The sequence below is a fragment of the Protopterus annectens genome, chromosome 6.part0 (assembly GCF_019279795.1).
Source record: "Protopterus annectens isolate FY-2018-M chromosome 6.part0, PAN1.0, whole genome shotgun sequence".
In the NCBI taxonomy this organism is placed as follows: Eukaryota; Metazoa; Chordata; order Ceratodontiformes; family Protopteridae; genus Protopterus; species Protopterus annectens.
The window spans coordinates 98,134,877-98,159,869 of NC_056737.1; the positions used below are offsets into that span (position 1 = coordinate 98,134,877).

A 24,993-nucleotide genomic window follows, 5' to 3' on the forward strand; every position below is an offset into this window, starting at 1 on the left:
ACTATATAAGGGTAAAGTAAATAGTATATTTGCATCTAAAGTGTATAGGAAGGAGTCTTTCTCCAATAATTAATGTAGCATAACCAAAAGAACCCAAAAACTGATACCAAAACAAAATAATGACCGAAAACTTGTCCAGAACAACGGAGTACACATCGAGGTAAAATAAAAACATTTTAATTCAACATTTTAGTGCTTTCATCTCCAAGTGAGACTTCATCAGAAATAATTATTTGGATTTTCAAAGTAACCATCCCATATTTATGAAAAGGAATATTTATAAAAGGCAGCTTGTTAGGTCTACCAGGATGTGTTCTGATTTGGCAAATTTTGATGCTGAAATTAGTAAAATAACAAATACATTCCTGGATAGAGGATATCCAAAACAATTAGTACAGAGTATTTGTTATGAAGTAAGGACTGGTTAGGGATTAAGTATAAGCCCATCTTAGGAGATGGCAGTAGTCTGAGTAATGGTGATAGTGGGATCAACAATATACAGATGTACAACAGAGATATGATGATCCCATATGGATCTGGTGCTAGGGAAATTAAGGATAGTATAGCTAAGAATTGGATTATCTTTAGGGGAACCCAGAAATTATGGATTTTATTGGTAATGAACCACAGTTTGTTTATGAAACTGGTAAGAATTGTAAATATCATTTTGAACATAGTTATATAAGAACCCCTATAATACTGATTGGCACATCACAGTGTGGAACATGCAAACAGTGTTCCTACATTTTGCAAGAACAAAATATTACCCTTCAAGGAATACCCTTTATGATTAGGTTAAAAAAGGGGAATTATAATACTAGGGGTATTGTTCATATTGCAGTTTGGGACAGATGTGGTTATTTTTAAAAAGGAGAATTTATGAACACTTATATGCTATTTATAAAGGGACCACTAATAATGCTTTGTTTAGACTTACTTTAGAATGTCAAGGTTTTACAAGATTTAAGGTTGGTATACTTAAAGTAGTACCCTATAACCCAAGAGTTGGTTGGTGGGAATTGGAATTAGAATTAAAAGAGTTACAGTGGCAAATAAGATTAAATGCTGCTAAATTTCCAGGCATAAATTAAATTTAGCTATACTCCCTACCTTAAGAAGAAGAGCATTGGAAAATTAGGAATCAACATATATATATATTTTTAACAGATGTATGATGATGTGTACGATTTTATACTGGATCATATTTATGTAATTTTAGTAATATTTAATAGTATGGGTAAGCAACAAAATGATGACATTCTTATTTATATGCTATTCGTATGTATATGTTATTCTTATTTATAAGATATTTTTATTTATAAGTATTTAGATGCAATTTTTGGTATTTTTTCTATTGCCATTTTTTAAGTTGTAGTACAACTGTTTTTAGTGATTTTTAATGTATTATTTGTTATAATTAGGATTAATAGGGATGTATTAGTTGAACTTCAGTGTCTCTTTAAGTCAATGATGGATTTAATTGGGTAATTAGTTTATTTTATTATAAAAGCATGGGGTTTGTAATCTATGATTTGTCCTGAAGAAGTCCCATTTGCTATTTGTGGGATGAAAGCATTTGATGTTAAATAAAGCTGTGGATTAATATATGAAGTGTTGTTAGTGATTGTACCTTACTATATTTTGGCTTGTTGGTGTTTGAATGGCTATTTTCACTGTTTATTTGGTCTTTTTTCTGCCAGTTTTATGCTGTTGTTGGATTATTTTTTATAAACATTCACATGTAATTCCTTTTTGTTTTGGATATTCTGCATTCTTTGAAAAATAGCACATTTACTTACTCTGTCATTTTTTTTTTTTTGATAAGTATATGCCACCATTTAATATAGTTAAGCTGTTACTGTTGTCCAGGAAATAGTGTAATACTGAAATGGAGCATCAAGTCAATATTGAATTTCAAATTTTGCACTGAAACAGTAATATGGCACTGAATTACAACCCTCTTTACATTGTTTACTGACGTAATTCCATTTTTGGATAATTTCCTGGTCAATTTCACCACATTTTTATTTAAGTTTTAATTCTGACTCACAGAAATGTTCTATGGGATCTGCCCTACCATTGTTGACTCTTTTTATCCTGGATACTTGTGTTACATATGTTGTCCTTTCCCAACCCCTGCATGCAACCATATGAGCTGGCTTCTCCTTGTACACATATTATTGTCGACCCTACAACAACTTCGTTAAAATATTCTGCACATCCTTCCTTTTCATCCTTTTGAGGCAGACTCTAGAACTACAGAAGCAAAAGAGGTTGCAAAGAATTAATTGTATATAATTACTATGTGTCCATAATACATGTTAAATTATACACGCTTTGCATCCACAATTAACCTTTGATTATACACACCTTGTGTTCATAATATGCCTTTGATTATGTACACTTTGTATCCATAATACAAGTTAAATTATACACACTGTGTCCATAATACACAATAAATCATACCCACCTTAGCTGTTACCCTATTTTCCAGAGATAGTTATTTTATCATATTTGATTATACTTAACAAAATGTTTTGTTATCGGGAGTGTTTTGCACAACAATCTCAGCTACTACATATCTCACATTAAGATTTATGCTGATAAATTTAAATTCCACAATATCTGTAACTTTTGTCTTTGAATCAATCTTTTCTTTTTATGTGATTTTTTAAATGCACATCATCCAGTATTTCATGTGTACATAGCTAAGTTGTCTTGAATTTTAAATTTAGCCACTAAAGCTAAAAAGAAAAGGACACTAAAGGACTTAGCAAACATGACTTTTATTACACCACTATTCCAACCAAGAAATTCAGTCTGACATCTCAAAGATTTATAATTTGCTGCTCTTTTAAGCAGTTGCAAACCTTCTATGTGCTGATTCTGCTATCAGGGTTCATAATAGAAGTGCTGTTCTGACCGCTTCATGCTTCACTAGTCCTTATGAGGGTAGGCTGAGTGCGAGTGTTAGGGAACATAAGGGATTAGGTTGTCCCCATCAATCACTACTGCAGATGTCAAGCTTACCTCCAAACAGATTTGTCACTGCTGATGACAGGCATGGAGCTGCTTCCCTGCAGTCTACTTTTATATCTAAAAAAACAAGAAAACAAAGTAACACAGTATCAGACATGTGTACACATGCATACATGCACACACAGACACCAAACATAACGTCTCATGAGTCATTTCATACAGCAGCCCATTCTGTGATATTCCACAGATGTATTACCATTGTCTGATTTAGCAGAAGGATAAAAGAAGAATTAACAAAATGGTGGGTGTTGTACATTGTTAGCAATGCAGGGCAGGTAAATTGCCTCTACATTGACAGTCCACCCGACTTAGCTTAATTCACATAACAATCAATATCTCTTAGCACTGGAAATGTTACTAAGCCTTACGGGAAACTTGCATAGTAAGTACATCTTATGGTACAGTGGCTTTTACATCAAAAATGTACACATTAAAGATGATGACACTTTAGAAATATTGATAATTTCAGATATTGAAAATATACCTTCTGTGTCTCTGCTCGACAGTGGCACAAGAAAATAACTTTCTTGGGTGGCGTAAGCCAGGGAACCATGTTGGCTAGCCTTACATAGGCTCTTGGGCCAATAGCTTAGTACCTACCTATGAACCTTTGTGGTATCCTTGACTATTCCTTAGAAAAACTTAGATCATGTGCATTATCTTAGACATTGATGCATTTTCCCGAACTATTGGAACTGTAGTCTAAGCAATTGGGATATCAGATGTCATTCTTTATTTTCAGCCCAAGTTCAGGATGGAAATTACAAAATATCAGTTTCAGCAGCAGAAGGAAACAACATACCCTCTAGCTGGTTGATTATTCTCGCACCTCTCATGGTGGCTGCCTTGTGTGTTCCTTCCTCATACAATAAATACATTTGGCACTGCTCCTCCCCCCTATAGAAATGTTTGGCTCTTTCTTCTTTTAGCTGAAGGTTGTAGATACTCATTGTCATGCAATCAGCAAAAAAGAAAGATCTGGGGCTGCACACTAAGCATGCTGTGAAGCCCAGGAAAACAGGAGGATACCAGCAGTAATGCAGTCTGTACTAAGTCCTATATAAAGGGGAACAGCTTGAAGACAGCAGTAACACAGCATGCACCAAGTCCTGCTAATCAGTAAGAGAATTCTGTTCTCTCTTCTTTCCAGTCCCTTACTTCCAGTCTTGTTCCTTTTTTTATATATGAAAAATCCATTTCAGGTTACAGATACTACATTCTCCTGAAATACATTTCTGTACTGTCCTACAGCACTGCCTTCCACTGAAGGCTAATATGGCCTGGCTCTAATATGTAGGTTTTCCCACAGTCTGTGTTTTGTGCTCACATTTCTTGCTCTATTCCTTTGGCCAGCAGATGTTCTGTTCTATCGTGCAGTATCTGACAAACCTGGCTTTGGAACCCAAAGTACACTCAGAGAATTCCACCATGACGCTTTGCACTGTACAACCACCTGCTTGTTCCACATTCACAAATTATTCTACCATCTAGTGGCTGAACGTTATTGTACTCCCTCCAAGGCTGGTCCTTGGTGCTCCCCATGTACCCTACAGCTGGCCAGTGGTGCTCCCCCATGTACACCACAGCTGGCCCATGGTGTTCCCCATGTACACCACATATGACCCTTGGTGCTTCTCATGTATACCACAGCTCATCCATAGTGCTCCCTATGTAAACCACAACTGATCATTGGTGTTTCCCATGTATGCCACAGCTGGCCCTTAGTGCTCCCCATGTACATCACAGCTTGCACTTGGTGCCCCCCATACACCACAACTAGCCCATGACTCCCCATTTGCACCACAGCCAGCCATTGGCGCTCCCCATGTACCCCACACCTGGCCCGTGCTGCTCCCCATGTACACCATAGCTAGTTGTTACTGTTCCTAGTACATCACAGCCGGTCCTTGGTGCACCCCATGTATACCAGAGCTGGTTATTAGTGCTCCCAGTATACAACACAGCTGGTCATTGATGCTCACAATTTACACCAGAGCTGCCTCTTGGTGCTCCCCATATATACCCCAGCTGGCACTTAATGCTACCAATATACACCCCATTTGCCCACTGGTGCTCCCCATGTTCACCACATTTGACCCCTAGTTCTCCCATGTACATCACAGCTAGGCCTTTGTGCTTCCCATAACCACAGATCCCTCTTGTTGCTTGCCACTTACACCACAACTGGCGATACTCCTTTCCCATATACTGCAGCTGCCTTGTGTGTTCCTTGCCCATACAATACATTTGGCACTGCCCCCCCCCCATATGTGATAGTTGGTTCCTGATGCTCCACCCCCGCACACCACATCTGTTGCTGATCTTTCCCTACACCATAGGCTGACTATTGGTGTTCCTCCATGCTCCACAATCTGGCACCACTGCTTACCTCCACATACTGCAGCTGGTACTTTGTCCTTCTTTCATTCACCACACCTGGCAGTTCCCTCCATACATCACAGCTGGCATGTGGTATTACCCACATATAGCACAGTGAGCTCTTGGTGCTGCCCCCATACATTATGACAATCTTGCTGTGCATCTGCCCCCTATACACTTCCAGTTTCACTGTATTAGTTTCTGCTGCCAGCCCCAGGCATCTGAGCTGTTTTGTGATGCAAACCACACACCACAACTGGCTGTCGGATTTGCCTCACCCTACACCACAGCTAGTTGCTGGTGTATCCTGGTACAACAAGGCTGGCTATTGGTGCTGTCTTTCCACATAGAACAGCTGACTATTGGCACTTCCTCAACCATACACCCAAGCTGGCATTTGTGATACCTCCCTGGTACACCACTGCTAGTCACTGGTGCTGTTCCCCAAGTAGATGGCCCTTGGTGCTTCCCATGTACACCAAAGTTTGTCCTTTGTGGTCCCCATGTACACCAGATCTGAACCTTGGTTGTGCCCATGTAGAAAACAGCTGGCCCTCAGTGTTCCCCATGTACACACCAGCTGGCCCTTAGTGTTCCCCACATTCCCCACATCTGGCCATTGGTGCTTCCCATGTACACTACAGCTGGCCCTGTTGCTCTCTCTGTACAACACAGCTGGTCATTCTTGCTGCCCCTGTACAACACCACTGGCCCTTGGTGCACCCCACATAAAACACAGCTGGTCCATGGTGCTGCCTCATACAGTACAGCTGTCCCTTGGTGCTCCCTGCTGTACACCACAGCTGGCCCCTGGTGCTCACTGCTGTACACCACAGTTGCCTCCTGGTGTCCCTAACATATGCCACAGATGGCCCCTACTGCCCCTGTACAAAACAGCTGGCCCTCAATGCTGCCCATGTACACACCTGCTGGCCCTTAGTGTTCCCCACATTCACCAAAGCTGGCCGTTGGTGCTCCCCATGTACACTACAGCTGACCCTGTTGCTCCCCCCGTACAACACAGTTGGTCATTGTCGCTGCCGCCATAGAATACAGCTGGCCCTTGTTACTCCCCATGTACACCACAGCTGGCTCATGGTGTTCACCGCTGTATAAAACAGCTGGCCGCTGGTGCCCACGCTGTATACCAAAGATGGCCTGTAGTGCCCATGTACACTACAGCTGCTGCTTGGTGCTACCCCAGGTACATCACAGCTGATCCTTAGTGCTGCCCATGTACACTACAGTTGGCCCATGGTACTCCCCATGTGCAGCACAACTGGACCCTCATGCCACTGATGTACACCACAGATGTCCCCTGGTGACCCGTATACCACATCTGCCACTTGGTGCTCCCCCATGTACACCACAGCTGACCCATGATGCTCCCAAAGTAAAACACAGCTGTTCCTTCATGCTCCCCATGTACACCACAGCTGATCTTTGGTGCTCCCAATGTAAACCACAGCTGGCCCTTGGTGTCCCCCTTTCAAACACAGCTGGCCTGTGGTGTTCCCCATGTGCAACACCATTCACCATTGGTGCTCCCTATGTACACTATAGCTGCCCCTTGGTGCTCCCCATGTACAACACAGCTGTCCCCGTTGCTCCCCATGTAAACCACAGATAGTTCTCGTATATCCTTAGGTACACCACAGCTGACCATTGGTGCTCCTCATGTACACCATAACTGGCCCTTGTGCTCCCCATATACACCACAGCTGCCCCTTGGTACTCCTCATGTACAACACAGCTGGCCACTGGTGCCCCTCATTCACTAAATCTTGCCTGTGTTGTCCCCATGTGCAGCACAGATGATCATTAGTGCTCTCCATGTACATCACAGCTGGTTGTTAGTCCTCCCCATGAGCATCACAGCTGGCCCTTTGTGCTTTCCATTTACACCACTGCTTCCCCTTGCTGCTCCCCATGTACACCACAGCTGACCTTTGGTGGTCCCCATGTACAACACAACTTTTTCTTGGTGCTGCCCCATTCAACAAATCTGGTCCTTGGTGTTCCCCACATACACCACAGCTAGCTGATGTACACCTCAGCAAGCCCTTGGTACTTCCCATATACACCACAGCTGACCCTTGGTGCTCCCCATGTACACCACAGCTGGCCAATAGTGCCCCCAATGTAGACCACAGCTGGTCCTTGCTGCTTCACTGTGCACACCACAGCTGGCCCTTGGGGCCCCCATTCAAACACAGCTGGCCTTTGGCACTCCCCTTGTACAATAGAGCTGGCCCTTGATGCTCCCATGTACACCACCGCTGCCCCTTGGTATTTCCTATGTACACCACAGATGGTTGTTAATGCTCCCACCATACAACACAGCTGGTGCTTGGTGCACCCCATGTACACCACAGCTGCCCCTTGGTGCTCCCCATGTACACCACAACTGGCCACTGGTTCTCCTCATGTACATCACAATTGGCTGTTGTAGTCCTCATATACACAACAGCTGACCATTAGTCTTCCCTCCTGCACCTGGCCATTGCTATCCCCTTCACTACAGCTGGCCTGTGTTGCTCCACATGTGCACCACAGCTGGTCATTAGTGATTTCCTCATGTACACCACAGCTGTACCTTGGTGGTCCCTGTGTACACCACAGCTCACCCATGGTGCTCACTATGAAAACCACAGCTGGGCTTTGGTGTTCCCCATATACACCACAGCTAGTTGTTAGTGCTTCCCATGTATATCACAGCTTGTGCTTGGTACCCCCCATACACCACAACTGGCCCATGACTTCCCATGTACACCACAGCTGGTCCATGATGCTCCCCATGTACACCACACCTGGCCCTAAGTGCTCCCCATGTGCACCACAGCTAGTCGTTGATGCACCCCATGTACACCAGAGCTGGTCGTTAGTGTTCCTCAAGCACACCAATGCTGGTCATTACTTCCTCCCATATACACCACTGCTGGTCATTAGTCCTCCCAATATACACCACAGTTGGTCCCTTGTGCTCCCCATGTACACCATAACTGATATTCGGTGCTCCCCATGTAAACCACAGTTGCTCCTTGGTGTTCCCCATGTACACCACAGATGGCCCTTAATGCTACCCATGTACACCCTAGCTGCCCACTGGTGCTCTCCATGTATACCACATTTGACTCCTACTGCTTCCATGTTCACCACAGCTTGGTCTTTGCAAATGTCATAACCACAGATAGCTCTTGCCACTTACACCATAGCTGGTGGTTCTCCTTTACTATACTACAACTGCCTTGTGTGGTCCTCTCCCATTCAACACATTTGTCATTGTTCCTTCCCCCCATACGTGATAGTTGGTTCCTGATGCACCACCCTCATACACTACAGCTGTTGTTGATAACTCCCCTATACCATACACTTATTCTTGGTATTCCTCCATGCACCACAATATGGCACCACTGCTTACCTCCACATACTGCAGCTGGCACTTTGTCCTTCTTTCATATACCACAACTGGCAGTTCCCTCCATACACTAGCTGGCATATGGTATTACCCACATATACCACAGTAGGCTCTTTGTGCTGCTTCCATACATTAAAGAAAATCTTGCTGTGCTCCTGCTCCCCATACACTTCCCATTTCACTCTGCCACCCCCAGACACCTCACCTGTTTTTTTATGCAACCCCCCACACCAGTACTGGCTGTTGGATTTGCCTCCCCCTACACCACAGCTAGTTGCTGGTGTATCCCTGTACCACAAGGTTGGCTATTGGTGTTGCCTCTCCATGTAGCACAGCTGGCTATTGGCACTTCTTCACCCATACATGCAAGCTGGCATTTGCGATGCCTCCTTGGTACACCACTGCAAGCCATTGGTGCTGTTTCCCATGTAAAATACAGATGGCCCTTGGTGCTTCCCAGTTACACCATAGCTGGCCATTGGTGCTTCCCATTTACACAACAGTTGGCCCTTGGTCTTTCCCCATACATCACAGCTGGTCTTTACTGCTCCCCATATACAGCACAGCTGGCCTTTGGTGCTCACCCACACCACAGCTTTACCTTGGTGCTCCCCATGTACACTAAAGGAGTCATTGTTGCTCCCCATGTACAAAACAGCTGGCCACTGGGGGTCCCCATGTACAAAACAGCTGGCCACTGGTGCTCCCCATGTAGACCACAGCTGGCCCTTAATGCTCCCCACGTACTCTACAGCTGGCCCTGTTGCTCCTCCATACAATACAGTTGGCCTTTGGTGCTCCCCACATACACCACAGCTGATCCTTGGTGCTACCCTTTACAATACAGCTGGCACTTGATGCTCCCCCACTGTACACCACAGCTGGCCCCTAGTGCCTCTGCCATACACCACAGATGGCCTCTGGTGCCCCGAATACAACAGTTGCCACATGGTGCTTCCCATGTACACCACAGCCAGGCCTTGGTGCTCCCCATGTACACAACAGAGGGCCACCGGTGCCCATGGTACAGCACAGCTGCTGCTTGCTGCTCCCCGTGGACAACACAGCTGGCCAATGGTGCTGCCGATGTACACCACAGTTGCCCCTTGGTGCTCCTGATGTACACCACAGCTGGTCCTTGGTGATCCTTATATACACCACAGCTGGTCCTTGGTGATCCTTATATACACCACGGCTGGTTCTTGGTGCTCCCCATAGACACCAAAGCTGGGCCTTGGTGCTCCCCATAGACACCAAAGCTGGACCTTGGTGCTCCCCATGTACACCACAACTGGCCTTTGTGCTCCCCATGTACACTAATGTTGGCCCATGGTCCTCCCCATGTACGCCACAGCTAGACCTTGGTGTTCCTCATATTAGTTCTGGTTTAAGCACTTGGGCTTCAGGCCAGTTATTTTACATTAAGAAGGTTCGTGGTCTGCACTCTTGTGGGAGGAGAGGCTGGACTCTGCCCTTCTGAGCTGGGAATTTCTGGTTAAAGGCTTATAGTGCCTGCATATTTCAACTGTTTCTTACTGAAATGGGTACACCTTGTTTGCTGTAGCATAGACTAGATCCAGGCCTGCTGAATCTAGCTTTGTTTGTATGCTTGTTGTTTATTTGCTTGTTATTTCCCTGAAATGCTAATACCACCTAAAACGTGGCTTTTCAGCACTTCTGTGGATCCCTAGTGATATCTGCATTGCTTACTATACTTACTTCCTTGTTTCATTTAAAAGAAAGTTACTGTTTGTCATTTTTGCATTTAAGTTACCTGGAACACATTGAATTTAAGTTACCTGGCACTTGCTCACTAAAGCAATTATATGTCAGCACTAAAAAATTAAAAGCACTACACCCTCACAAACTCCCCTTGAGTACCTTGTTCCCCATTGGCCCTTTTTTCAATTATAAAGGAATTCCCAATACTATTCTAGCATGTCCAAAGGTCAGTTGTCAATCTCCTCTCCGGTCCAGCTGGTGAATCTGGTAATCTTGAGGCAATGTTACAACTGCCTCATATACACAGACAACCCTCTCCTCCTCCCAACAAATTCCAACACATGTGAGAGATGCATCCATATAGCCAAACTGGAGGCTAAGCTCTCTCAACTCAGTACTGGCGTAACCAGTCAGGAGGAGAAGGAAACCACACTCACTACAATTCCAGTCTCACATAAACCTACCACGACAGCAAACCAAACATATAAACACACAAAAACATACTCGGAGGCTCTAAATAAAAATCTGCCTAAGCAGCAGAGACCTCCAAAGAAGACACCCAAGCAACCGCTACCCCAAAACAAAACACATGCAACATATAGCTCACAAAGCCAGTGTGCTGAACAGTCACAGCCCTTAAGGCTAAACAACACACCTGATACACTTGTAATAGGTGACTCTATCGTCAGGCACACTGATGTCCCACTCGCCAGGCTGAACAAGGAGAAGGTCACGGTGAGCTGCCTGTCAGGCGCTAGGATCCGCCACATAACTCAGGTCACTCCAAGGCAAGTACAAATATGACTCAGTCATTGTCCATGCTGGTGTGAATGACCTGAGACGTACCTCCCTGGACTACATGAAAAGAGACATAGAAGAGCTCTCTGAGCATGTGGCCCAGGCCGGTATGACCCTGACCTTGAGTAGCATCTTACCCTCAACAAGAATGATGCCACAATATGAAGACAAGACGATCAATTTCAACAATCGGCTTAAGTATTGGTGTCATTCAAAGGGGATCCAATGCCCGTCAGCCTGGGATGACATGCTAAACAAGCCACGATGCTTTGCTAGGGATGGCTTGCACCTGTCACCCCTGGGCTTTTGGATATTGGAAAAGGCTCTTGCTATCCCCATAGTGACTTTTTTAGGCAAGGCTCAAAAGACAAACCCACCTCCATAGGTATCACAAGGGTTAAGAAACTAAGAGTAATGCTACTCAACGCCAGAAGTCTAAACCTCAAGATGCACGCACTCAAAACTCTCCTTAGCATGGAGAACATCGATATCTGTGCAGTAACCGAAACCTGGTTCAAGGCCCCCGAAAGCACCCCAGCACTACCAGGTTATACCTCATACCATGCTTTTTGGCCCCAAAACTTGGACCGAACCACAAAAGGAGGGGGGAGTATCAATATTCGCCAAAGATACCCACACCTCCAGGTTGGTGGCAAAGCACGAAGCATCAGAGACTATCCATGTGCAACTAACAATGGTTAAAACTGCCTTCCAGTTTATAGCCTGCTACAGACCACCCTCCCAAACCCAGGAACCCCACTCAGCCTTCCTGAGAACACTGGAAAATATGAAGGTCTCTCCAAACACCATTATATTGGGCGACTTCAACTACCCAAACATAGACTGGGAGCATTACTCTAGCTCCAACACCCTAGCCCAAAGGTTCCTAGAATTTATAAACTCAAATGCTATGGAACAACTTGTTACCACTCCCACAAGAGGGGAAAACATTCTGGACCTGATCATCACCAACATGGGGACTCTATGCTCCAGACCAGAAGTGTATCCCTCACTGGTAAGATCAGACCATAAACTAAGCTCACTGGATATTCACATCCCGACTCCACCTCCTGCCCAGAAAACCACAGTGAAAAACTTCTCTAAAGCAAATTTCACACTCCTCAAAACCAAGGTGGAATCCTTCAAAGCCCCCGGGCCTGTGGAAAATACGGCCCAGACCGCAGAATCCTTTATAAATGCATTCTATGAACACCTTCAGGAATGCATGGATCATGCAATCCCAAATAAAACCAAGACCCAATCCTCCAAAGGCAGACGTCCTGTCTGGTGGACCCATAGAAGGAGGAAGCTACTAAATGATAGAGCAAAATCCCAAAAAGGGAAGGCATCTCTGATCAGCATTAGCAAAAAACTATGGGCACTCATAAAATCATCTAAGGCCAGCTTCGAGAGAAAAATTGCACAGTACACTAAGGATAATTCCAAGGCTTTCTTTAGTTATGTTAGGAACCTGGGTGGGAATTCCCAGATATGCTCAGAATTAGTCCAAAATGACAAAAAATACACCAAACCCACAGACATTGCCAACATCCTAGCTGACAGGTTCAGCGCAAACTTCTCCCCCCCTCCCCACCAAAAGGGCAAATATCTATCCCAGCAGAGTGCTGCCCCCCTGACATCTCAGATGCTCAGGTAAGAGCCGCCCTCTCCAAAGCAAAAAACACAGCATCAATGGGACCAGACGGTGTCCCAGGCTGTGTCCTACATGAACTCCTAGAAGAGCTAAACCCAAACATAAAAACTACTGTTCAATCTCAGCCTTACTACAGGATATGTACCCAAAGAGTGGCGTACAGCAACAGTGGTCCCTCTCCACAAAGGTGGTGCCTCAATGGATCCTGGAAACTATCGCCCCATAAGCCTGACTAGCTTGGTCTGCAAAGCTATGGAAAGGATCATCATGGACCTCATAAATAAAGATATTGAGGACCTACAGACACTGGATCCTACCCAGTTCAGCTTTGTTAAGGGCAGATCCTGCCTCTTAAACCTGGTTGATTTCTTTGAAACAGTCACCAAGGCCATTGATGAGGGGAAGCCACAGCCTACCTGGACCTCACAAAAGCCTTCGATACAATACCCCACTCGGGCATTATAGATAAGCTCACCAGCTTAAATATAAACCCCTATGTCACTAGATGGGTTGCAAACTGGCTCAAGGACAGAACCCACATGGTTAGAATTGCTGGAGCCATGTCAGACTCCAAACCAGTTACAAGTGGCATCCCACAAGGCTCAGTCCTGGGACCTCTCTTGTTCGGTATATATTTCTCGGAGGTACAGGCCAACACGGAAGCACTGTGGCTGACCAAGTTCACAGATGACTGCAAACTGGGTGCCATAATCAACTCTCCAGCCAACACAAGCATCCTCCAAAAGGGCCTCATAGAAACAGACAACTGGTGCCAGAGCCATGGCCTCAAGCTAAACGCCAAAAAGTGTATAGTCATCCCCTTCGCAAAAACAAAGTGCCCACAAATTACCACATAGGTGGTAATCCATTAAGTACAGAAGAAGTAATTAGGGACCTGGGGACCCAAGTTGATAGCAGTCTCTCATTTGACAACCACGTGGCCAAAGTGGTTATAAAAACATTTTATATAGCCCACCTAATCATGAAGGGATTCACATCTAGATCAGGGGAGGTCATCATGCCTCTTTACTCATCCCTCATCAGGCCCATAATTGAGTACAATGTCCCTTTTGGGATGTACCTTACCAGACACCTGCAGCAACTGGGAAGACCCCAAAAGTACCTCACCAAGAGGATCAAAGGGCTCAAACAGATGCCATATGCTGCCCGGTTAAAGAAACTCCAGCTCTACTCAGTGTCATACCTCCTGTTCAGGGGCGATCTGTGCCTGACGTATAAAGCCATGTCCAAACCGGAATTAATGGACATGCTGCACGTCAGAAAATCCAAATCCCATCGAGCTACGTGCTCGAGAGAGTTGAACCTCAGCACTGAAATAAATAGGACATGCTGGAGGGATAGATTCATAACCCAGAGGCACCCTTCACTCTGGAATAAAATCCCAGTCCAGGTTAGGCAGAGTCCCTCATTGACTCTCTTCAAGAGGAATCTTGATGAGTGGATGGGAGATCGTAGGTTTAACCCAGGTATCACTTCTGTGTCACTGTTAGACAGAGGCACAGTATACTAACCTCGAAAAAGGGCATAGCAAAATTAATTTAAAATGGGTGGCGAAAGCCAAACACATTCTGGCTAGGCTTATAAATGCCCTAGGGCAGATAGCCTAGTATGAATCTATGAACCTATGAACCAATGAACATCACACATGGTTGTTAGTGCTCCCCATGTAAATCACAACTTGTCCTTGGTGGTTCCTCATACATCAGAGCTGCCCCTTGGTTCTCCCCATGTACACCACAGCTGGTTCTTGGTGCTCCCCAGGTACACTTCCTCACTATCCTTAACTGCTTTTTAACAAGGCGCCTCGCCTTTGTAACTGACCTATGTTTTTTTTTATATGCTGCTATTTTTTTCCCAAGATGTGATGTATCTTTATATTGTATTTAGAACTCAACTATCTTCCTTTTTTACATTAACAATGTTCATATGTCTGTTATGTACCTGGAGCTTTTCTCCCCGGGCCTCCGCTGAAAATGGACATGTATCCAGTCGGACTCTCCCGGTTAACAAATGTAAAATAAAAATAAATAAATCAATACACCACAGTTGGTCCTTGGTGCTCCCCATATACACCACAGCTGGGGCTTGGTGCTCCCCATGTACACAACTGGCCTTTGTGCTTCCCGTGTACACTACAGTTGGCCCATGGTCCTCCCAACATACATGATAGCTGGTGCTTGGTGTTCTTCATGTACACCATACATGGTTGTTAGTGCTCCCCATATACATCACAAATTGCACTTGGTGATTCCTCATACATCAGAGCTATCCCTTGGTGCCCCTCATGTACACCACAGCTGGTTCTTGGAGCTCCCTATGTGCAGTGCAGCTGGTCCTTGTGCTTCACTATGTACACCACAGCTGGCCCTTGGTGCCCCCTTTCAAACACAGCTGGCCTGTGGTGCTCCCCATGTACAACACAGCTGGTCATTGGTGCTCCCATTATGCACCACAGCTGGTCCTTGGTGCTCTCCATGTACACCACAGCTGCCCTTTGGTGCTCCCCATGTAAACCACAGTTGGAGCTTGGTGCTTCCCAGGTACACCACAGCTGACCATTGCTGCACCTCATGTACACCACAACTGGCCCTTGTGCTCTCCATATACACCGCAGCTGGCTTTTGGTACTCCTCATGTACATCACAGCTGGCAACTGGTGCCCTCCCATTCACAACAGCTGGCCTGTATTGCTCTCCATGTGCACCACAGATGGTCCTTAGTGCTCCCCATGTACATCACAGCTGATTGTTAGTCCTCACCATGTGCATCACACCTGGTCCTTGGTGCTTCCCTCATGTACACCACAACTACCGCTTGGTGCTCCCATGTACACCACAGCTGCCCCTCGGTGCTCCCATGTACACTACAGCTGGCCCTGTTCCTCCCCACGTACAGCACAGCTGGTCCTTGGTGCTCCCCATGTACAACACAGCTGGCCCTTGGTGCCTCCACCATACACCACAGCTGACTCCTGGTGTCTTCTGTCCAAAACATCTGCCACTTGGTGCTCTCCATCTACACTGCATCTGGTCCTTGTTGCTCTCCATGTACAATACAGCTGGCCCTTGGTGCTCACCATATACACCACAGCTGGCCTTTGGTGCTCCCCATGTACATGACAGTTGGCCCATGGTGCTCCCCATGTGCAACACAGCTGCCCCTCGGTGCTCCCATGTACACTGCAGCTGGCCCATGTACATCACAGCTGGCCCTTGGTACTTCCCATGTACAATACAGCTGACCCTTGGTGGTCCCCATGTACACTACAGCTGGCCTTTGGTGCTCCCCATGTACACCACAGCTGGCACATGTTGTTCCTCATGTCCACCACAGCTGTCCCTTGCTGCTCCCCATGTACACCACAGCTGGCTTTTGGTGCTCCCAATGTATGCTACAGTTGGCCCATGGTGCTCTCCATGGACACCACAGCTGGTCATTTGTGTTCCTCATGTACACCCTAGATGGTTGTTAAAGTTACCCATGTACATCAAAGCTTGCCCTTGGTGATTCCCCATACATCACAGCTGCCCCTTGGTGCTCCCCATGTACAACACAGCTGGTCCTTACTGCTGCCCTATATACACTACAGCTATCCCTGTGGGCCCACCTATTCAAAGACAGCTGGCCTTATACAGATGGTTGTTAATGCTTCCATCATGCAACACAGCTCACTGTTGGTGCACCCCATGTATACCACAGCTGCCCCTTGGGCTCCCCATGTACAATACAGCTGTCCCTTGTTGCACCCCATGTTCACCACAGCTGGTCGTTAGTGTTCCCCGTGTACATCCCAGCTGGTTGTTAGTGCTCCCAATGTGCACTACAGTTACCACTTGATGCTCCCCATGTACACCACAGCTGTCCCTTAGTACTCCCCATGTACACCACAGCTCACCCATGGTGCTCCCTATATAAACCATAGCTGGTCCTTGGTGTTCCCCATTTACACCATAGGTCATTGTTAGTGATTCCCACGTACATCACAGCTTGCACCTGGAGCCCCCGTATATCACAACTGGCTCATGACTCCCCATGTACAATACAGCTGGCCCTCGGTGCTCCCCATATACACCACAGCTAGCCCATGATGCTCCCCATGTACACCACAGCTAGCCCTTAGTGCTCCACATGTACACCTCACCTGTCCCATGGTGCTACCCATGTACAACACAGTTGGTAACTAGCACCCTTGTACATCACGGCTGGTCCTTGGTGGTCCCCATGAACCCCACATCTGGTCATTGGTGCTTCCCACGTACACCACAGCTGGCCCTTGCTGCTTCCCCATACACCACAGCTCATCAATAGTGCACCCCGTGTACACCACTGCTGGTCATTAGTGCTTCCCATACATACCAGAGCTGGTCATCAGCGCTCCCAATATACACAGCAGCTGGTCCTTGGTGCTCCCCATGTACACCCCAGCTGGTCATTAGTGCTTCCCCTTATACACCACAGTTGGTCATTAGTCCTCACAAAATATACCACAGCTGGTCCTTGTTGCTCCCCATGTACAACTCAGCTTGTCTTTAGTGTTTCCCATGTACACTGCAGCTGGTCATTAGTACTTCCCATATACACCACAGCTTAGCATTAGTCTTCCCAATATATACCACAGCTGGTTATTGATGCTGTCCATGTACACCACAGTTGCTCCTTGGTGCTCCCTATGTACACCACAGCTAGGCCTTAAAGCTACCAATGTACACCATAGCTGCCCAGCAGTGCTCCCCATGTACACCACATTTGACCCATAGTGCTCCCATGTACACCACAGCTAGGTCTTTTTTCTTCCCATAACTACAGATAGCTCTTGTTGCTTGCCACTTACATCACAGCTGGTGGTACTCCTTTCCCATATAATACAGCTGCCTTGTGTGTTCCTCCCTAATACAATACATTTGGCACTGCTGCTTCCCTCATATGTGATAGTTGGTTCCTGATGCTCCAGCCTCGCACACAACAGCTGTTGCTGATACTTCCCCTACACCACAAGCTGACTCTTGGTGTTCCTCTATGCACCACAATCTGGCACCAGTGCTTAGCCCCACATACTGCAGCTGGTACTTTGTCCTTCTTACATACACTACAACTTGTATTTCCCTCCATACACCACAGCTGGCATGTGGTATTACCCACATATTATACCAGTCAAAAAAATCCTCCTGCACAAAGAAAAGTTACACGGCAACTAAAGCAAAAGCATCCACACAGCCAAAATGAAGCCAGCAACCAAAGTGGATCCAATAAAAAATCCTTTAATATTAGATGAACATCAAAAAAGCTCAGACCGGTTTCGGCTGGCAAAAAAGCACAGCCTTCTTCAGTGACAAAACTATTACCCACATATACCACAGTTGGCTTTTTGAGCTCTTGGTGTTTTCCTCATGCATTAAAAAACATCTTGTGCTCCTGCCCCCATACACTTCCCATTTCACTGTATCAGGTACTGCTGCTGCTATCACCAGACATCTCAGCTGCTTTTTGATGCAACCTCCCACACCACAACTGGCTGTTAGATTTGCCTTCCCTACATCACAGCTAGTTGCTGGTGTATCCCTGTACAACAAGGCTGTTTATTGGTGTTGCCTCTCCATATAGCACAGCTGGGTATTTGCACTTCCTCACCCATACACCCAAGCCAGCATTTGCAGTGCCTCCCTTGTACACCCTGCTAGCCATTGGTGTTGTACCTATGTACACCACAGCTGGTTCTTGGTGCTCCCCACATACACCACAGCTGCTCATTGGTGCTTCCCTAAGTACACCACAGCTGGCCCTTGTTGTCCCTTGTACAACACAGTTGGTCATTGGTGCTTCACATTTGCACCACAGCTGGTCCTTGGTGTTCCCCATGCACACCATAGATGCCCCTGGTGCTCCCCATGTATACCACAGCTGCCCCTTGGTATTTTCCATGTACATCACAGATGGTTGCTAATGCTCCCCCTGTACAACACAGCTGGCCCTTGGTTCTTCCCACAGCTGCCCCTTGCTGCTCCCTATGTAAACCTCAGCTAGTTCTTGGTGCTCACCAAGTACACCACAACTGACCATTGGAGCTCCTCATGTACGTCACAACTGGTCCATGTACTCCAATATAAACCACAGCTGGCCCTTGGTACTCCTCATGAACAGCACAGCTGGCCACTGGTGCCCCCCATTCACTACAGCTGGCCTGTGTTTCTCCGCATGTACAGCAAAGATGGTCATTACTGCTCCCCATGTTCATCACAACTGGTTATTAGCCCTCCCCATGTGCACCACAACTGGCCTTTGGTGTTCCCCATGTACACTACAGATGCACATACTGCTCCCTATGTACACTAAAGTTGGTCTTTTGTGCTCCCCATGTACACCACAGCTGCCCTTGATGCTACCCACTTTCACCACAGGTGGCCCTTGGTCCCCCCAATGTACACTATAGCTAGTCCTGCTGCTCTCCACATACAACACAGCTGGTTCTTGGTGCTCCCCATGTACAGCACAGATGGTCCTTGGTGCTACCCCTTACAATACAGCTAGTCCTTGGTGCTGCTCACAGTATACCACAGAAGGCTACTGGTGGCCCCATCACACACCACAGCTGGTCCTTGGTGCACCCTGTGCAACACATCTGGGGCTTGGTGCTCCCCAAGTATGTCACAGCTAACCAGGACTGGCCTTTGGTCAATGGGTGCCCTAGGCAAAATGTCTCCACAGCCCCCCCCAGCACCACCCTGTGCCCCTATCCTGGTCTACCTACACCATCCAGATTACTGGAAAAGTGTCCCTGCTAGAGCAGCACCATAGGTGGCTGCCTAGTTGACCTATGCCTAAAGCCGGCTATGCAGCTTAACCCTTGGTGCTCCCCATGTACAGTACAGCTGGCCTTGGTGATCCCCATGTACACAACAGGTGTCCCCTGGTGCTCTGCATGTACACTACAGTTGGCCCATGGTCTTCCCCATGTTCAACATAACTGCCCCTTGGTGCTCACTATGTACTCCACAGCTGGCCCATGTACAACACATCTGGCCCTTGGTACTTCCCATGTACACCACAGCAGACCCCTGGTGGTCCCCATATACACCACAGCTGGACTGTGGTGCTCCCCATGTACACCACAGCTGCCCCTTGGTGCTCCCCATGTACACTACAATTGACCCATGATGCTCTTCACATGCATCACAGCTGGTCCTTGGTGCTCCTCATGTACACCATCGATATTTGTTAGTGTGCTCCCCATGTGCATCACAGATTGCCCTTGGTGATTCCCCATACATCACAGCTCCCCCTTGGTGATCTCCATGAACACCACAGCTGGTCCTTGGTGCTTCCTGTGTAAACCACAGCTGGGCCTTAGGGCCTCCCATTCAAACACAGCTGGCCCTTGGTCCTCCCATGTACACCACAGCTGCCCCTTGTTGCTCCCCATGTATATGACAGCTGCCCTTTGGTATTTCCCATGTACACCACATATGGTTGTTAATGATCCTGCCATACAACATACCTGGCCCTTGGTGCTCCCCATGTACAATACAGGGGCCTCTTGATGCATCAGATATAAACTGAGCTGGTTCTTGGTGCTCCCCATGGGCACCACAACTGGCCATTGGTGGTCCTAATGTACATTACACCCGGCCCTTCTACTCCTTGTATACAGCACAGTTGTCCCTTGGTACTCCTCATCTACATCACAGCTGGCCATTACTGCACCCGTTCACTACAGCTGGCCTGTGTTGCTCGCCATGTGCACCACAGCTGGTTGTTAGTGCTCCTCATGTATGTCACGGCTAGTAGTTAGTGCTCACTATGTACGTCACAGCTGGTCCTTGGTGCTTCCCCATCTACACTACAGCTGCCCCTTGGTGTTCCCCATATACACCAGAGCTGCCCCTTGGTGGTCCTCATGTACACTACAGCTGGCTCATGGTGTTCCCTATGTACACCACAGCTGTCACTTGGTGCTCCCCCATCCGCACCACAGCTTACTCATGGTACTCTGTATGTAAACCACAGCTGGTCCTTGGTGTTCCCCATTTACACCACAGGTGGTTGTTAGAGCCCCCGTACATCACAGCTTGTCCTTGGTGCTCCCCATGTATGCCACAGCTGATCGTTAGTGCTCCCCATGTACACCACAGTTGGTCCTTGATGCTCTTGATGCTCCCCATGTATACCACAGCTGGTTGTTAGTGCTCCCGTTGTACACCACAGCTGCTCATTATTGCTTCCCATATATACCAGAGCTGGTCATTAGTGTTCCCAATATACATCACAGCTGGTCCTTGGTGCTCCCCATGTACACCACAGCTGCTCGTTAGCACTCCTGATATGTACTAAAGCTGGTCAATAGTTCTTCCCATACACACCACAGCTGGTCATTAGTCTTTCCAATATATACCACAGCAGATCCATGGTGCTCCCCTCGTACACCACAGCTAGCACTTTGTGTGCACCATGCACACTGCTGGTGCTCTCGGTGCTCCCCAAGTACACCACAGCTGGTCACTGGTCATTGGTGCTCCTCATGTAAATCACAGCTGGGCCTATGTGTGTCCTATATACACCACAGTTGTTCTTTGGTGCTTCCAATATACACCACAGCTGGTTGTTAGTGTTCCCTATGTACATCACAGTTGCTCCTCTGTGTTCCACATGTACACCACAGCTGCCTACTGGAGCTCCCCATGTACACCATATTTGACCCTTAGTGTTTCCATGTACAGCACAGCTCGGTCTTTGTGCTTTCCATAACCACAGATAGTTCTTGGTGCTTGCTATTTATACCACAGCTGGCGGTATTCCTTCACCATATACTACAGCCATCTTGCATGTTCCTCCCCACACAATAAATTTGGCACTGCTCCTCCCCCCCATTTGTGATAACTGGTTCTTGATGCACAACTCTCACACACCACAGCTGTTGCTGCTCCTTCCCCCTACACCACAAGCTGATTCTTGGTGTTTCTATATGCACCACTGCCTACCTCCACCTACTACAGCTGATGCTTTGTCCTTCTTTAATACACCACAGCTGGGAATTTCCTCCATACACCAAAGCTGGCACATGATGTTACCTATATATACCGCAGTTGGCTCTTGGTGCTGCCCCCATACATTAAAGCAGTCTTGCTGTGCTCCTGCCCCCATACACTCCGCATTACACTGCATCAGGTGCTGCTGCTGCTACCTCTACACATCTCTTCTGTTTTTTGATGAACCCTCCACACCACAACTGGCTGTTGGACAGCACATCTAGTTGTTGGTACATCCATGTACAAAATGGCTAACTAATGGTGCTGCCTCTCCATATAGCACAGCTACCTTTTGGCACTTCCTCACCCACACATCCCAACTGGCATTTGGTAATGCCTCCCAGGTATACAACTGATGGCTATTGTTGCTGCTCCCCTTGTACACCACAATTGGACCTTGCTACTCCCATGTACACCACAGCTGGCCCTTGGTACTCCCCCAGACACCAAAGATGGCCCTTGGTGGTCTCCATATACATCATAGCTTGCCTTAGTTTCTACCCCGTACTCTACAGCTGGCCCTTCATGTTTACTATGTACACCACAGCTGGCCCTAGTTGCTCCCCATGTACACCACAGCTGATCCTTGGTGCTACCAATGTATACCAGAACTGGTTGTTAGTGCTCCACATGTACACTGCAGCTGCCCCTCAGTGCTCCCCAACTACACCACAGCTGCCCATTGGGCCTTCCCATGTACACTACATTTGACGCTTAGTGTTCACATGTACACCACAAGTGGCCCTTGGTGGTCCCCATGTACACCATAGATAGTCCTTGGGGCTCCCAGCATACAACACAGCTGGCCCTTGGTGCTTCTCATGTACACCACAGTTTGATTCCCATGTACATGAGAGCTGGCCCATGGTGCTCCCTCTTGTACACCACAGCTGGCTCTTGATGCTCCCCCATACATCACAGCTGGCTCTTGGTGGTCCCTATATACACAACAGCTGGCTCTTTGTGGTCCCAATGAACACAGCTGGTCCTATGTGCTGCCACACATACATTGCAGCTTGCCCTTGGTTCTCCCCTTGTAAACCAAAGCTGAACCTTGGTGCTCTCCTTCTCCATCACAGCTGCCAATTGGTGCTCCCCATGTACACTACAACTGGCCCATGTACATCACAGCTGGCCCTTGATACTTCCCATGTACAACACAGCTGATCCTTGGTGGTCTCCTTGTACACCACAGCTAGCCATTGGTGCTCCCCATGTACATCACAGCTGGCACTTGGTGCTCCCCATGTACACCACAGCTGGCTTTTGGTGATCCCCATGTACAGTACAGTTGGCCCATGGGGATCTGCATGTACACCATAGCTGGTCCTTGGTGTTTCACCATACATTACAGTTCTCCCTTGGTGCTCCCCATGTACACCATAGCTGGTCCTTGGTGCTTCCCTATGTACAACTCAGCTGGCCCTTGGTTCTTCCCATGTACACCACAGCTGCCCCTTGGTGCTCCCCATGTATACAACAGCTGCTGCATGGTATTTCCCATGTACACCACAGATGGTTGTTAATGCTCCCTCTGTACAGCACAGCTAGACTTTGGTGCTACCCATGTACAACATAGCTACCCCTTGTTGCACCCCCATGTAAACCACAGCCCTTGTACTCCTCATATACATCACAGCCGTCCCTTGGTACTCCTCATGTACTTCACAGCTGGCCATTGCTGCCTCTGGTAACTACAGCTGGCCTGTGCTGGTCCCCATGTGCACCACAGCTGGTTGCTAGTGCTCCCCATGTACATCACAGCTGCCCCTTAGTGCTCTTCCTGTAAAAAACAGCTGGCCCATGGTGTTCCCCATGTACATCATAGCTGTCCCTTGGTGCTACACATGTACACCACAGCTCACCTATGGTGTTCCGTGTGTAAACCACATCTAGTCCTTGATGTTCCCCATGTACACCACAGCTGGTTGTTTGGGCTTCCGATATACCTCACAGCTTGCCCTTAGCACCTCCATACACAATAATTGGCCCAAGACTCCCCTAGTACATCACAGCTGGCCCATGATGCTCCCACTGTACACCACATCTCACCCTTAGTGATCCCCTGTACACCACAGCTGGCCCTTAGTGCTCCCCATGTACACCACACCTGGCCCATTGTGCTACCCATGTACACCACAGCTGGTTGTTAGTGGCCCCCGTACATCACAGCTGGTCCATGGTGCTCCCTGTATACACCACAGCTGGTCATTGGTGCTCCCCGTGTACACCAGTGTTGGTCCTTCATGCTCCCCATTGCACCACAGCTGGTTCTTTTTGCTCCCCATGTTCACCACAGCAGGTCATTAGTGCTCCCCATGTACATGGAAGCTGGTCATTAGTTCTTCCCATATACAGTACAGCTGGTCATTATTCCTCCCAATATACACCACAGCTGGTACTTGGTGCTCCCCATGTACACCCCAGATGCCCCTTAGTGCTCCCCATGTACACCACAGGTGATCCTTGGTGCTCCCCATGTACACCACAGGTGATCCTTGGTGCTCCCCATGTACACCACAGGTGATCCTTGGTGCGCCCCATCTAGACTACAGCTGCCCCTTGGGGCTCCCTATGTACACCACAGGTGATCCTTGCTCTCCATGTCCACCACAGCTGGTGCATGCTGCTCCCCACTTACACTACAGCTGGCACTTTGTACTCACCATGTACACTGTAGCTGCTTTTGGTGCCTCCCATTTACACCACAGCTGGTCCTTGGTGCTCCCCATGTAAATCACAGCTGGATCTTTGAGTGTCCTATGTAAACCACAGTTGCTCTTTGGTGCTCGCAATATACACCACAGCTGGTTGTTAGTGCTCCCAATATGCACTACAGCTGCTCCTCTGTGTTGCCCCATGTACACCACTGCTGCCCATTGTTGGTCCCCATGCACACCATGTTTGGCTTTTAGTGTTCCCATGTACAGCACAGCTCTGTC

The 24,993-nt window shown here is 47.4% G+C and overlaps 1 protein-coding gene across 1 annotated transcript in view; it reads right to left on the reverse strand.

Annotated features, from left to right (window-relative positions):
- ESRRB (estrogen related receptor beta) overlaps positions 1-24,993 on the reverse strand; it is a 144,036-nt gene that overhangs the window by 97,101 nt on the left and 21,942 nt on the right. Inside the window, exon 2 of the mRNA XM_044073463.1 lies at positions 3,031-3,096. Coding sequence (XP_043929398.1) covers positions 3,031-3,096 — 66 coding nt within the window. The remainder of the gene's footprint in view (positions 1-3,030; positions 3,097-24,993) is intronic.